At 34.6% G+C, this 17,357-nt stretch overlaps 1 protein-coding gene across 1 annotated transcript in view; it reads right to left on the bottom strand.

The window, feature by feature from the left end:
* Positions 1–216: 216 nt before the first annotated feature.
* Positions 217–17,357, bottom strand: part of LOC126892383 (uncharacterized protein F13E9.13, mitochondrial) — a 52,556-nt gene continuing 35,415 nt past the window's right edge. Inside the window, exons 3-5 of the mRNA XM_050661901.1 lie at positions 15,446–15,586; positions 12,126–12,325; positions 217–574 (exon numbers count right to left, since the gene is read on the bottom strand). Coding sequence (XP_050517858.1) covers positions 259–574; positions 12,126–12,325; positions 15,446–15,586 — 657 coding nt within the window. The 3' untranslated portion in view covers positions 217–258. The remainder of the gene's footprint in view (positions 575–12,125; positions 12,326–15,445; positions 15,587–17,357) is intronic.

Genomic DNA, 17,357 nt, shown 5'->3' with positions numbered 1-17,357 from the left:
TGTATATACAAAAATAAGGAGAAAATATCACAAAAAGATATTGAATGGGCTGGGGGTAAGGACAGTGAAAGACGGTTCCGCAATAGTGAGAAGACCACGAAAACGATGAAACGACAACTTCTGGAGGCACATTGAAAAAACAGACAGATTCATATCTATACAAAAAGAAGAAGAAGGTTGTTGCAGATACATTTGTGTAAATAAAAAATACTAAAATGTACTAAAAATATTCTTTATTTTGTGTACATAATTTTATATTTAGCACAAACTCTTCATTTTTTCCATAAACTTACTCAACCTGTTTTCGTCAATTTCCTGATCCCACTTTCCATCTTTTTTAAAATACGAACCCACTATCAGGGCATCAGCTGACTTGTAGTTCTCCAAGTTTTCATAAGTAACTCCAGAACCTATTAAGACTGGTAAGCTGATACTTGATTTTAACTGTTGTAATTCCTTGATATCGGCAGCATGTCCTGTTGCAGTTCCTGTTAAAATCACACCATTGGAAAGAAAGAAATCGGCAGCTTTGGCAGTTTCTACTAAGGATATATCGTTCGTTATTGCGTGAGAGCTACAATAAAAGATATAGATGTTATATGTATAAATGTGACATACAAAAATATAAGGCTAGTCATTCGTTTTTGCCATGCTGATTATCCAGAATTAATGAAGAGACATTTTTATTGAATGTTTACTTCTTTAGGCGCGTTTGGGAGTAAATGTATATGTGCGCGAATTCATCAAAAGTCTTGGTCCTGGGCGCAGCTGAAACGTTATACGTGCTCTCATTGGGTAATTATAATGACCTGTCAACAATTATTGTTCAATATGTCGGTTATAGGTAAACATATGCTGTGTATATTAGTTTTTATTGTTGTGAGGACAGAGACAAAAGCAAGTTTATAATTGTAGTGACTTTTTAATAGTTTTTAAAAGTAATAGTTTTAAAGGTACGTAATTGTAAATGTTTCAGTATTGTAATAAAAAATTACATGGATCTATTTGGAAAATATAAAATGTACCTAACTGCTTTGATTTACATAATTTGATTACCAACAAAATTTCTACCAATTTTCATCCAATATATTGTTTTCTTACTCTATGTTTTGTTGTATTTTAATTTCACCAAAATCAAACTAATTTGATTAAATTCAGAACTATGTGTGTAAGCGGCTAAATGCCAAGATACTTGGATTTCAAATCTAACCATCCTAATATACGCGAGTTCAATCCTCAATGCAAATTTTAATTTTTTTTTTATTTTTTTTATACATTTTATGATTGTAAGTATATTTATTAAATATTTCTTTTTTTCAGGAAATAAGTATTTAGTTAAAATTTTTGCCATAAATAATTATTGTTCAGAAATCATTTCTTTGTGGAATTTTTCAATGTGTTTGTGTGTGTTTTATTCTTTTATTTTTTTAATTTTTGGTAGTTTTAATAAAAATGTTTGGAAAGTAGTAAGTATTAAAATTAGTTTAATATTTAACTAAAATATAAATAAACTTTTTAAAGTATATTAATTTCGTTGAAATCATATAATAAAAGTATAATTTCTTAGGTGCGTACAAAGTCCACACATATTCTTTTATTTTATAAAGGACGGTGTGGTGGTGGTATTAGTGCTTAATAATACAAGCTGACTCGCTAAATTATTAGCGGAGTTCTATTAAATATCTTTATTATTTTTCGTTGTGTTGCCAGGTGCTAGAACGAAAAAATTTAATGGTTTGCCTACACGTTAATGAACTATGTATGACCATCAGGGAAATAATTATTTTCTATCCACAAGCAGTTAAGGATTGGCCTTATCATTTGTCTCTTGTCATGGAGAGTGCAAAACGAATCTGATATTAAATTCGTTTAAATTTCACAGATATCGGCTAGTATCAGTGGAATTCTCCGAATAAGAACTTTCTCATCCTTAAATTTTCTTCTGAGTATCGTTCTTCTTCTCAATATCAGTACCCTCTCTGATTATCGAACGTTGGCGATCATATTGGCAATAATAACTATATTTACGGCAACTCTAAATAGATTAGCGGTGGTCTCTTGATTTAGGGATGGCAAAAAAATTACACATCGATATATCGTATCATATGATACATCGAATGAAGATATCGATATACGATATATATCAGAGAAAATATATCGATATATGCGATATATCGATATATTCTTATACAGTGTGTAACAAAAATACAGGTCATAAATTTAATCACATATTCTGGGACCAAAAATAGATCGATTGAACTTAACTTACCTTAGTACAAATGTGAACATAAAAAAGTTACAGCCCTTTGAAGTTACAAAATAAAAATCGATTTTTTCCAATATATCGAAGACTATTTGAGATATTCTATTGAAAATGGACATGTGGCATTCTTATGGCAGTATACCATAAAAATTTTATGGGGGTTTTGTTCCTTTAAACCCCCCAAAACTTTTGTGTACGTTCCAATTTAATTATTATTGTAGTACCATTAGTTAAACACAATGTTTTAAAAACTTTTTTGCCTCTTAGTACTTTTTCCAAAAGTCGAGTTTTTATCGAGATATTTTGAATATTTGACAAATCCACCACATATTTGTATATGGTTAAGTACGATTATGGAGACTTGGTAATAATATGAAAATTTATTTATAATTTACATTTTTAGGAATATTTTGAACCGTATTAAAAAAGAAGCCAAATCTCGATAAAAGGTGCCTTATCGAAAAAATACAAACAGGCAAAAAAGTTTTAAAAACACTGTGTTTAACTAATGCTGTAATAGTTTAGTGCTGTTAACTAGTGCTGTAATAGTTTAATTGAAACGTACACAAACATTTGGGGGCTTTAAAGGAACAAAACCCCCATAAAATTTTTATGTAAACATATTAAAAAAGAAGCCGCAACTCGATAAAAACTGCCTTATCGAAAAAATACTAAGAGCCAAAAAAGTTTTAGAAATATTTAATGTAACTAATGGTACTACAATAATAATTTAATTGGAACGTACACAAAAGTTTGGGGGGGTTTAAGGGAACAAAACCCCCATAAAATTTTTATGGGGTGCACAAATTTCACTATAATTTTTCTTTAAGATGTTCCTGCCATAAGAATGCCACATGTTCATTTTCAATAAAAAATCTCTAATAGTTTTCGATATATTCGAAAAAATCGATTTTCATTTTGTAACTTCAAAGGGCTTTAACTTTTTTTATGTGCATATTAGTACTCAGGTAAGTTAGGTTCATTCGAACTATTTTTGGTCCCAGAATACGTGGTTTAATTTATGACCTGTATTTTTGTTACACCCTGTATAATTAAATAAAATAAACAATTACTAAAATAAACTACTAAAAAAGTTAATTACAATTTTGTTTTAAGTGGGCGTATAAATTGGAGGTATTTCCAGATGTTCTTTTTGGATCAAAAATTGCAGCGATATTGTTCTTTATTAATTTTCTTAAAATGCAACCAAACATTGCTTTTGGGTGGAGCCATTATTGTTTCTCGTAACTACACACTAGAATACTTGGACGAATTCTCGATTGTAGATGGTAAAAACGAAATGTTGGATTCCAACACCAGTAACATTGACATCTTGAGTTTTAGGGTTTTATTAGTAAATAGGTACAATACAATTATTATAAAACTTTATAGAACGTACGTGAACGTGACAAAGGTTAAATTTGAAATCGCTTTTTAGGGTTTACATAGCCTGTCCTATTGAATAACATTGTTAAAAGTTAAAAAATATTACATAATAAATATATGGTACTACCTGAAACTTGGAAAACAAGTTAAGGGTATAAGTATACGAGATTCAAATTAAATAATACTGGTAGAAAATCGTGATTATGATATTTCTTTACAGTAGTAGAATATTGAATATTTCTCTAGTACCTATGACCTACCTATATTATACTAAGCGTCTCAAAAAAGTAAGGATTTAATTTATATTATAAGTTTTTATTATAATTCTATATATTGCCAATATGTTATATTAATCCTGTGTCGGCGATACATTGAATCTCAAATATCGATATATTTTCCAATATATCGAAAGTTGAATATCGATATAAAAATATCGATAAAATTTTAAAATATATCGATATATTTAATTTATCGATACATCGTTGCCATCCCTACTCTTAATGCCACTCCCGGAGATTTCGGAACCAAGCTGTTCTTTTGCCTGGGCCTCTTCTTCCAGCGATCTTTCCTCTCTGGACCTCTCTGGATGTCTCATTATATGGCCGACATATTGTATAATCGATTCGCTAATCTGAGACACAACTGTCTACACTACAATCACAATAAAAATGCACTATATAGAAATAAACACACATAGACACGTTGAATGTTCGAGGAGCACTCCCAAATCATGATTTGGGAGTGCTCCTTGTGCTTGTTTATTTCTAATGCATCTTTATTGTGATTGTAGTGTAGACAGTTGTGTCTGAGATTAGCGAATCGACTATTTATTTTGTTATTTATGTGCGCTTATTCATTCGATGACATGGTGGCCAGATGTAGGAAGGTGTGCTGTCGAAGGGGCAGTTATGTACTATTCTGGAAACCAGGATAAAAACCACAGAAAGGGAATAGGTATATTAATCACGAGCAAATTATCTGCATCGGTAATACAGTTCTTCCCACTCTCAGACCGTATGGCCTTACTCAAACTGAAAGCCAGTCCAGTCAATATCAACATAATTCAGGTTTATGCCCCAACATCGGACTCAACAGAAGAAGATATAGAAATGTTCTACGCAGAACTTAAACAACTGCTTAATAACGTTAAGAGACATGAAGTAAACCTCATAATGGGCGACTTTAATGCCAAGATAGGAGGAGGTAGAGACGACGATTTAATAGGCCCGTACGACCTGGGAGAGAGAAATGACCGAGGCGAACGACTATATCAATTTTGCCAAGAGGAAGATATGAAAATATCTAATACCTGGTTCAAGCTACCACCTAGACGCTTATATACATGGAAAGCCCCAGCGGACCGCCCCGAGAGTATAGTTCGAAACCGATCGATTCAAGATCGATTACATAATGGTTAACAAAAGATTTGGATCATCAATAACTAGAACTTGTACATACCCTGGCGCCGATGTTCCATCAGACCATGTCCTTCTCTTAGCAGAAATAAAAATAAAAATCACTAATATGAGGAGAAGCAAACCAGAACCAACAATAGACTATGCTAAACTTAAAGATGAGAATACCAGAAGAGAATTAAGTATGAAATTAAACAAAGAACTAACAAATAATACAAAAGTAGAACTAGAAAGAGAAGTTAATTTGGATAACACATGGAAAGCCATAGAGGAAACAATGACGGATACAGTTAAAAAAGAATTAGGTTATGAACAAAAAATACAAAAGAAAAGTTGGATGACTGACGAAATCTTGGCAATGTTCGAAGAAAGAAGAAAACATAAAAACCAAGGGAACCGAGACAAATATCGAGAACAACAACAACGCATAAGAAGAGAGATAAGAACGGCAAAAAATAAGTGGCTAAAGAAACAGTGTGAGGAAATGGAACAGTTACAAAAACAACATGATGACCACAATCTACATAAGAAACTAAAGGAGGTAGCTGGAATATACAGAAAAAAGAAGTTTTCTAACTTAGAAAATGAACAAGCAAAATGGCACAAGATGATAGAGAGAGGAAACTCATATGGGAAAAATACATCAAAAATCTCTTTGCAGACTAGAGGCCTGAGATAGAAGTCGTTCAGAAACAAGTGATAGATATTAACAACCTATCTGGTCCCGAGATCACAACTGAAGAAATTACTAGAGCAATAAATACCTCGAAAGACGGGAAAGCAGTTGGACCTGATCAAATTCCTGTTGAGTTACTCAGATTGTTAGATGAAGAGGGAATTACGATACTCCAAAGATTTTTCAACCAAATCTATAAAAAAGGAAAATTCCCTGTCCAATGGATCAATACCTTTATCTCTTTGCCAAAAAAAAAACAACGCAACAAAGTGTCAAGAGCACCGACTGCTGATGAGCCATCCTTTAAAAATATTCCTCAAAGTTCTTCACTACAGAATCTCCACAAAATGCGATAAGGTTATTGGTTGCTCACAATTTGGATTTCGAAAAGGCCTGGGTACCAGGGAAGCACTAGTTGCAACCCAAGTGCTTGCTCAGAACTGCTACGATCAAAGGAAAGATGTAATGATGTGTTTTATAGATTATGAAAAAGCCTTCGATTGAGTACAACATCATAAACTCGTACATATACTAAAACAACTCGACATAGATCAAAAAGACATTCGTTGCATAGAGGCTCTTTACTGGAATCAAACAGCTGTCATCAAGGTGGATAATGAAACAACGCAAGCTCAAAAAATTCTCAGAGGTGTAAGACAGGGATGCATTCTCTCCCCACTACTGTTCAATCTATATTCAGAAAGTATCTTCCAGGAAGCTCTTGAGGAATGCGAAAGCGGCATCAAAGTAAATGGTACCTGGGTCAATAATATACGATACGCGGATGACTCGGTCTTAATAGCAGACAATATAGAAGACCTCCAAAACCTTCTTAATAAAATTGGAGAGCATAGCGAGAACATGGGACTTAGCATCAACATAAAAAAGACGAAGTTCCTTATAATCAGCCGTCAATTATGTCAAGATCAAAATTCAAGACTAACATATAACAACCAAGATGTAGAGCGCGTAAGAAAGTTTAAGTACCTGGGAACCTGGCTATGTGAAGACTGGATGTCGGATATGGAAATTAAATGTCGGATAGAAAGAGCCAGAAGTGCATTCATGAAATTCAGAAACGTCTTTACGAACTCTGACTTTGACCTAAACCTAAGACTAAGATTCACAAAATGCTATATATGGTCGGTGCTCCTATATGGCATGGAAGGATGGACTTTAAAAATAAACACAATGAATAAGCTAGAGGCATTTGAGATGAGGATCTATCGACGAATCCTTAAAGTTCCCTGGACCGCAAGAATAACAAATGAAGAAATCCTGAGAAGAATTGGTACAGAACGACAACTGATGTGCACAATTAAACAGAGAAAAACGGCATACCTGGGGCACCTAATTAGAAATGAAAGATACCAGTTTCTGCTAACCTTAATTGAAGGAAAGATCGAAGGAAGAAGCGGAGTGGGCAGGAAGAAAATGGCATGGCTCCGTAATGTCAAACAATGGACAGGACTAAAAAACATAGGAAACCTAATACATACTGCAAGGGATAGAGAAAAATGGTCAAACGTGATCGCGAACATCCATTAGTGGATTGCATAAGAAGAAGAAGAAGAATTCGATTTAATTCTATTTCATTTCTTATTCGATCAACCCAACTGATCCGTAATATTAGTAGATAGATCCACACCTCAAAGGCCTCCAATTTTTTCATTAGTGTCTCTGTAAGGGCCCAGCTATCTGTAAGAATTTTCTTTAGTTTATAGAAGGCGGCTCTGGCTTTTTCAATGCGTATTCTTATTTCTCTGTTGAGAGAGAGTGGAATACGAACGAAAGGTATGATCTTTGACAACAGAAACCAGGTTCTGGCCTTTGCGGACGATATAGTGCTAATGGCAAGAACGGAAAGGGAACTGCTGAGGATTTTCAAACTCTTTGAAGTAAAGGCTAAGCAGTATGGACTGAGAATTAATGAGCAAAAAACAAAGTATATGGAAATGGGACAGACCTCAAATGAAGACACACAACTGAAAACTACCACAAACAATGAGAATAAAGAGTATTGCTTCAAAAAGGTGACGGAGTTTGAGTATCTAGGAGTAACGCTAACAAGTAAAGGGGAAGAAAGCCAGGAAATCGAAAAAAGAATCTCGAGAGGAAGAAAGACAGTCGGAGCCCTACACAAACTACTAAGAGCCAAAAACATCTCCAGAGAGGCAAAATTAAGACTTTATCGAACAGTGATCCAGCCCACAGTTCTTTACGGGAGCGAAACATGGGTCATGAACAAAAACCAAGAAAATATGCTGAACATCTGGGAGCGGAGTGTCCTAAGGAAGATATTCGGGGGAGTAAAAAACGATGAAGACATTTGGAGGAGACGAACAAATGCAGAGATCAGAGAGCTGTACCGGAAACCAGAAATAAGCCAGATGGTCAGAACAAAGAGACTAAGTTGGTTAGGTCATCTTGCGAGAATGGCTGACGGAAGGTGGGCAAAGGACTCGCTGCTGAGAAGGGAAGGAAAGAGGAGAAGAGGACGACCCAGGGAAAAGTGGCTAGCAGCATGTAAGGAAGACCTGCAAACAATCGGGATATCAAATTGGAGAACTGCGGCCATGGACAGGAGAAAATGGAGAAAAACCGTGGAGAAATTCCAAGCCATGGGCCTTTAAGGCCTGTTGAGCTATATTATATAATATATATATTCTTATTTCTCTATTTACATTCCAGTTATCGTTAATGTTGGCGCCCAAATAGGTAATATTTTGGACTCTTTCTAACGTTATTCCATACGCTCTGGTGTCATTGGTTCTAACTCGGTTTTGCTGACAACCATAAGTTTTGTCTTAGAAGTATTAGGATTAAACCCGTATTCATCACATGCTTTGGCCACCCTGTTTATTAGTCATTGTAAGTCTTCTTCATTGGAATCAATCAGTACCGTGTCATTTGCGTATCTGAGATTGTTGACATTAATTCGGAGTAGATATTAAAAAGTAGAGGCGATAAAATACATCCTTGTCTCAATCCGCGTCGTATTTCGACTGCTTCCGTCGTGTTCTGACCAACTCGTATGTTTGCACATCGATGCCAATACAAATTTTTGATGATGCGGAGGTCTTGGTCATCAATTCCCACCTGTTGCAAGACACCTATCAGTTTGTCATGGGTGACTCGGTCAAAGGCCTTTTCTAAATCGATAAAACACATGTAAACCGGTTGTTATATTATATCCCTACATCTTTGAACTATGACCTGCAAACTGAATAATGCTTCTCTGGTTCCAAGGTGGCTTCTTAAAACAAACTGTGTTTCGATTAGTTGTTCTTCTATTTTGTTGTAAGTAAATTCTCGAGTGCAGTATTCTTAAGAAAATTTTCAGTACATGACTCATCAGAATGATAGTACGATGATCGCTACACTGTCTGGAGTTTATTTTCTTCCGTTTCATTACAAATGTTGACAGTAGCCAGTCTGTTGGTATTTGCCCTAAGAGGCTTAGAAAAGAGTGTTTGGTCTAGTAGTTTGATTATTTCGCTGGGATATTTGGTCTGGACCGGTTGCTTTCCTATTCTTTGACAGCTTTATAGATCTTCCCAGTTCATCGAAGGTTATGTTTGGCCCAGTCGATATATTTTTGATTTGAATTTCCGTTCCGTCGTCATCAAATAGTTCCTCAGTATATTCTCTATAGCCCAGGGGTGGCCAAGCTCCTTGATAGCCAGAGCCACTTTTCATAAGTTAAAATTTTTCGCCAGCCGCAATTAAAAACGTATTCAAAAAGTATGTAAAGAAGGTATGTACAATGTTTTTTAACAGAACTTTTATTTATTGAAAACAGAAATAAAATTACGAAATATTAAAACTTAATTACATTTTTGTTTTCCTTATTCTTCTTCTCGTTGTCCTTATGCCCAATAAGAGAGTCGAACTTTGCTATCACCTACCCATCTTTTACCCATTTCTTCCACGCCTTCTTCCCATTTCCTTCACCTGTTGGGTGGTTTCCCTTTTTTTTCAATTTCCTGGATTTGTTCCATCCACCCCTTTCTACGTCTGCTCCTTCTTCTTTTCCCCTGTCTCTTGGCATCAGTCATCTCCTTTACTAGTCTGTTCTCGTTCATTCCAGTTATATGTCCAAACCAATTCAGGTTTTTTTTTAATTTTTTCTCTCTGTTGGTCCCTGTCTTAGCATGTTCCTAATGTTTTCGTTCCTTTCCCTGTCCAACATTTGTTTTCCTTCTTTTGGTAATTCTTTAAAATTTGGTGAATAATTTGTGGTAGCACTTCTCAGTAATTCTTTCAGATGCTGGTTAGTTAATACTGATGTGTTAGGATTTCACGAATTTTAAAATGGAATTAAATGGCCCATACAAGTACGTTGTTTCTAATATGAAAATAATTCGACAAGCATCCTTTTTTAATTTAGAGTATGTACTTCGATTTTGGTACAAATTTCCAAAATTCGGTAATCGGTAATTTTATTTTCAAGCTTGATCTTTTTGCGTCTCTATTAATTTTAATTCACCAGATGTTCTTTGGGTCATATATTGGTAATACATACAAAAATTCACCTTATAAATGAATTCAGAAAAAAATTAAAGAGACGATTTAAAATATTTTAAGTCTTGAATTAAATTTTGGACTTCGGTCAATATTCCTTCTGGCTTTTTTATTTACTCGTTAACTTTTTCTAGTTTAATGTTGTAACAAATTTTTTTAAGTCGAGTAAAATGACTAAATAGGTATATATACAAATCGGTCAGGAGTGGGTTGATTACTGACTTTTATGTTGCGCCACTCTTAATATTCTTCCGCGCAGTTTTCGATTTTTTATATCACTCTTAATAGCTTGGATGGAAATGGAATCTGTTACAAAGTTGCATTTGGTCTTTCATATTTGTTGTCAGTAATTTAAAAGACATTCTGAAACACATATATGGAACGATAATAATTGTTTTAAATAATAACACAAAATTGAAAAGGACCTCGGGTACATTTATCGAGAGCCACAAGCAATTCTTCAAAGAGCCGCATGTGGCTCGCGAGCCGCACTTTGGCCACCCCTGCTATAGCCTGTCTTGAGTATCGTTGCGTGTATTATATTACCTTTAAGTTTTCACATCACCAAATGCGTTCGCCATTGCATAGTTTTAATAGTGGGATGACGACATTGGCGCCTATACCCATGACCAGGGGGGAGCCGTGGCCCCCTCTAGCTTTTCGGATGCTTTAAACTATTATATGGTTATCCAAAGTATACAAAATATAATGTGCAACATCTTCACGTCTGCCCCCAGCCCACACCCCTAAAAATTTTTAAATGGGCGCCCGTGGCTGACGATTTTATTTTAAATTATTAAGTTTGAGTCATTTATATTTTTGTTCTTTGCTGCTAAAATTGTTTTTTAACTCAACCTATTGTGTTATTTGTGAAATAACAAAAAAGCGGCGGCAACTAAATCAAACCATTCCATTCATCGACAGGAATATCGCTATTACCCCTATTACCCATAGCCAGCAATTTCTTGGAGAACTCTTTGCCATTTGCCAGAAGTATAATTTAGTAATGCAACTTTGTACTTTGTTGTCTGTCGTCGGTTGGTTTCATTAGCTTATCGTGCGCTTCCTATTATTGTGGATTCAAATCATTGCGTTCAGCGGTGAGTGATCAATTTACGCCACTGATACATCGAACGAACTGCTCTTTATATTGCGCTACATTTTCTTCTCCAATTTGTTTGTCAAATGTCAAATATTTTATTTAGCTGTCAAGAACTTGACCAAACTTTAATTACTTCGACTTGCCATTTTAAAGCTGTTTGATTTATAAAATAAACACGAATGAACGACATGAACAACACTTCTTGAAAAATAATACATATAATAATAACATAACCTCAAAAACCCAAATAGGGACCAAAATCTGTGCCAAAAGTACCTGTTTATTGCTTTTACGCATGCGTCATTTTATGCTACACTCAAAGTATTACGTATTAGGTACACTCAAAATGTGCTCCAAAAGATGGCGACCGCTCCGCTACATTTTCGATGTAGCGCACAACGCAAAAGTCGTTCAGCGTGAAGGAGCGACTTGTGATACTACAGATCACTTTATGCTCATTCACCGCTGAAAGCCACATCCGTTCGAACTAAATGGTTCAATGCATTTCAATCATATTCACTTTTACGGTTCCAATCCTCGATTGAAACCGTTGCTCAATTAACTATTTGGTGATGTCATTTCTAACTTGACTAACAAACGGGTAACGGTTATTCTGTTATTTGGGACTGAGACGAGCCCAAAAAATAAAACATCATGAAAATCGGTACAGCCATTCTTGAGTTATAAATGTTCTAACACGATTTACTACTTTGTTTTATATATTTATATAGATTCAGATAAACTTGTATACCTACTTACCTATGTTTCTTTTTGATATCGGTAAAAACAAGTACGTTATCAGCTTCTATGCTTTTTCTGTACCGCAAAATGTTACCTGCGTTTGCATCCGTAAATCCTTCGTCCGCTACGTGGCTAAACACAAAACCTTCAGCTCTAATGAAATCCATAGAACATGCTTTTGCAATTGCAAGTGCCTCTTTATTTCCACAAGCCAACACCTAGAATAATAATATGTATCATATTTCGTTAACAAAGCCGTAGAAAAAATGTAAACGGGAAAATAAATTTTTCTAATTAATTTCACAATATTTTTTATTTTGCGTCAAAATGAATTTGGCAGCCTAGACGTAAGAAGCCTAAGAGGAGAGGATGGAGACATGGATCATTTTTTGGTAAAAACGAAGATAAGAACAAGAATAGTGTCCCAAAAAATCCACAAGAATATACCAACACCATTATGGAATACGGAAGTTCTACGGGATAATGAGACAGAACAGAAATATCAAAAGGCTATAGAAATAGCAAAAGCGTAGCAGATACGTACTAGGACACAAAAAGACAACAACAAAGAAATGGCTAGATGATGATTGTCTGAAATCCATAAAGAAAAAAATATGGCTAGAAGGAACATACTACAAAACCTCTCGCATAACAACAATGAAACCTATAAACAGAGACAAGAAAACTAATGAAAAGGAAGAGAAGAGGGAGTATCAAGAACAAATAATCAGAGATATAGAAGAAAAATAAGGAGCAAACAAGCAAGACAGTTCTTCAAAGCAGTTTCAAAGATCAAGACCGGGTAAAAAGCAAAAATAGGAAACTTCCTTCAAAACGACAGCGGACAGCTTATACCCCATTCTACGAATATACGACCCTCTTGGATTATCGCGACAACGAATATTTTACTGGGCAAAATATGAAGAACGAAAGTAAATTGCAAATTATATTGTTGTTTATTGGAGTAATTATTACAGCAAAATACTTTCGTACTTCTTATGGTGCACACTAAAATATTCGTTGTCGCGATAATCCAATACAGTCGCATATTCGGGGAATACACCATATCACTGATGACAAGAAAATTCTAAAAACGTGGAGGGAATACTTCTGGCAACTGTTAAACGACCAATCTAGCAAAAATACATCAAATATAAAAGTACATACAGCTGAAATAGAAGACCAATACCCGACATACGAAGAAGTAACACAGGCTGTTAAAAAAACTTAAAAAGAATTCAAGACTTTTGGCGAGAAGAAACAATGACAGATGAATAGAAAGAAAGGGCTATTCTACCAATCCACAAAAAAAGGAAAGAAAAAGCAATGTACTAACTACCGGGGTATAACACTCCTAAATACCATCTACAAAGTCCTTGGAAACATCCTACTAGAAAGAACCAAAACATACACAGAAGAAATCGTTGGGGATTATCAACGCAGACTTAGATCGGGCCGCTCTACTATTGACCAGATATTCACAATAAAAGAGATAATGAAAAAATGCTGGGAGTTTGATAGTGAGCTTCATCAGATGTACATAGATTTTAAACAAGCATTTGATAGAGTATGCAAAGCTAGACTGTGGACAGTAATGCAGGAACTTGGCTTTCCAAAAAAACTAGTTAGTCTGATATGCATGTGTGCAACTATTACGATGTAAGGTGAGAGCTAAACAACCAGACTTGGAGACATTGGAAATAAAGAATGGACTAAAACAGGGAGATGCACTGTTACCACAACTCTTCAACTTAGGTCTGGAACACATAATCAAGAGTGCTAGAATCGAAAAACCGACTACAGCATTTCATCGAGAAGGACCAAACTTATTATTGGCATTTGCAGACGATATAGATTTAATAGGAAACACCCGATTAAGGATGAAGGAGACTTTCGTGAGGTTCGAGAAGGAAGCAGAGAAGTTGGGGCTCCTAATCAACGAAAATAGAACGAAATATATGTATGTGAGCCGCAATAACCAAAGCAGAGACAGAATCGGCCAGAACATCACCATCGATGACTTTAACTTTGAGCACGGTAGAGAATTTAAGTATCTTGGAACAACAATAACTGAAGACGATATAACGGATCACAAGAAATAAACAATAGGATACCAGCCGCCAACAGATCTTTATGCCCTTCAAAACATCATCAAAACGAAACAACTAACAAGACCTACAAAGATACAGGTGTACAACTACGTGTTTGGGAAACAGAAATCCTAAGGAAGATCTTTGGGCCTATGCTGGATGAAGCATATACGATATACGATCGGGACAATATACTATAAGAACTAACAAAGAGTCGAAGAGCTTTACCCAGACGCCAACATCATAAAATAAATAAAGTCCAGAAGAATCCAATAGACAGGACATATCAGAAGACATTCTGACCAAAGAATAGTAAGGCTGGTATGGAAGGAAGTCCCAACTGGAAGAAGACCACGCGGACGCCCTCGACTTCGGTGGCGAAATAATATAGCAGGAGACCTAAGCGCGATGGGCGTGGAGGATTGGATGGAGGTTGCTCAAGACAGAAAACGGTGGAGGCATGTTGTCGAGTCGGCTAAAACCCACGAAGGGTTATAACGCCACGGGGGAGAGAGAGAGAGTCAAAATGATGATTGTTGATACAGTACCCACTTAGATACGTTTCAGTCTATAATGTAAAAAACTACGACCAGTATGGATGTACGAGATTTAAATCTGGATAACTGTCAGTAATACAAATATGCAAAAATATACCGCATCTTAAAAACAGCTTTGTGAGTGGGATAAGGATAGGGGACGGCAAACTGATCTTTTTTGGCCCCACAAATCTCCCAGTTGTGATTCTGGCGAATACTATTATTGGGAAATTATATCATATTTTATATTAAAGCCCTTATATGGTGTTGATGCCTGGACTGTTAATGTTGACTTAATGAGAAAGCTGGAAGCTTTTGAGATGTAGTTTTTAGGAAAATTTAGAAAATACCATGGAGCGATCATATTACGAATGAAGTGGTGTTGTATGGAATGGGAAGAGACAGAGAACTTTTGACTACCCACGAAACACTGCATATTTGGGGCACTTACTTAGAAATGATAAGTACGAGTTTTTGCAGCTGATTATGAAGGGTACAATCGAAGGAAAAAGGGGTTCTGGTAGACGACAAATATCCGTAGGCACGGAAAGGGAGGACTACTGTCGCAGCTTTACTAGAGTGAAACAGCATCGAGTCACAAAAAAAGATGGTGTCGCCACTTCGCTAAACATGACACTCTGTCTATGATAATACATATCTATTATATCTATGATTCAGCACAGTAAATCAAAGTACTATCATTATAAATTACCTGCACTCCGAAGGCTTTTGTTTTGGGAATTATCCTTCTTAATTCTGCACAAATTCTCGACATTGTTGCTGTGACTTCAGGACCAAAATGCTGAGATTGTATATAAGGAACATCGTGCATATTTTCAACAAGAATTCCATCCTGCAACATGAAAAATTTTAAGATTTTTTTCCAAAGGTGCAGTTTTCTAGTCCGCTATAAAAATGAAACTAAATTACATATAAATAAATAAAATTAAGTTAAAGTAAATAAAATTCAAAAAATACCTAGATTAAATAATATGTATATAAAATTAAATATATTTAAGGTCATGGGTACATAATTCGCAAATATTTTACGGCTATCCCTACCTTTTCTGTCTTTACATGACAAATTACGTGTAGTAAAATTCACATGGTATGGACATGTAAATATTACTAGAATGTCATTCTAGTTGACAATGTCATAACTAACTTAAAGAGATGGCTTTTGAATGTTCTTGGATAACTATTATTTTTTGTTTAATTGCAAATTATTAATTCAGTTAATAAATGTGATAATTTTTTCACTAACTATGTATTCAGTGATTGTAATAATTTATATGTACCTACAACAAAAACTAATACGTGATCGAGAAAAGAGGAAAAGTGTTAAAGTGATTTTTTAATAATATATTGTTACTATGGAACGCTTACAATTTTGAACATCTTTAACAACAAAATACTTGGATCACAGAATATATCTTGATGTATTCTCAGCTTATATCTTCCATAAATAATACACAATAAATAACTTTTTATAAAGTTCACGTCTCAAATCAATTATTTATCAAATACACTATATATCAATATTATTAAGGGCCGGTTGTTCGAACGCTAATCAACATTGATCACTATCAAATACTTAATTACTGTCACAACTGTCAATGTCAACTTTGGTTGGGTTGCCGAAAACATAATTATTTATGACCATTATGAAATTGGGCGGAGGTAAATTCCTCACCAACCAGTAAAAACATATAATCCGACAGGTATTTTCCTCACCAAATTTAAGGGTTCCTATTAATCCGGTAGGTATTTTCCTCACCAACTCACTCAGGTAATAAAATAAAAAGATAGATGTAATTTAAGAATGATTATTATGAAAGCATCCAAAATGCGAATAAAAGACATTAAATTCCTTACATTATAATAATAGTTTATAATATAGATAATAAGCAAAATGTATAAATTATTATTTAATATTTACTATTATACTAAGAGACACACTTTACAAAATCCATTTCATGTGATTAGACTGATATTAATAAATTTTCTAAATTTATTTTTCAATTTCAGTTTAACTTATTTATCTTTGACAGGTTTAGCAATATGCAAACTTTAAATTTTAACATACGTATATGTATATCTGAAATTCTTTAATTTATTCTAAGAAGATATTATGGATGGATGCGTATTATAAAACGATGAACTAAAATACGACTGAAAAGATTCGCAAGCATTCGTAGTACGAATAACAGAAGAATTTTCCTCTGGTCACAAATATGGGGAGAATATGGTATTTTCGTCTACATAAGCTTCAACTAAATAATCAACATATTATCTAAAATTTCATTTTCTGGTTTGCATGACATTAAATCAAACACAAAACAATCTGATACGTCTTCTAGTTTTATATATAATATGTAAGGCCAAAAGTCTGTTTGAGCCACTTACCTACTTCAGAATCATTTTGTATATTCTGATGTTAAATCAAGAGACTGAATTTTTCTATACCAAGCTTGGTGTAGGTAAAATCTACAACCATGTTCGGACATATTTGAATGATTGCATTATGTATAGTCTTTTCAAAATCTACAAAAATTTTACTAGGATTGATTGGGGGGAGGGGCGATCAAAAATTTTCAAAAATTACGTTACGCAATACGTGAACG

This window comes from Diabrotica virgifera, chromosome 9 (assembly GCF_917563875.1).
Source record: "Diabrotica virgifera virgifera chromosome 9, PGI_DIABVI_V3a".
In the NCBI taxonomy this organism is placed as follows: Eukaryota; Metazoa; Arthropoda; class Insecta; order Coleoptera; family Chrysomelidae; genus Diabrotica; species Diabrotica virgifera.
This window is presented reverse-complemented; position numbering and strand designations above follow the sequence as displayed.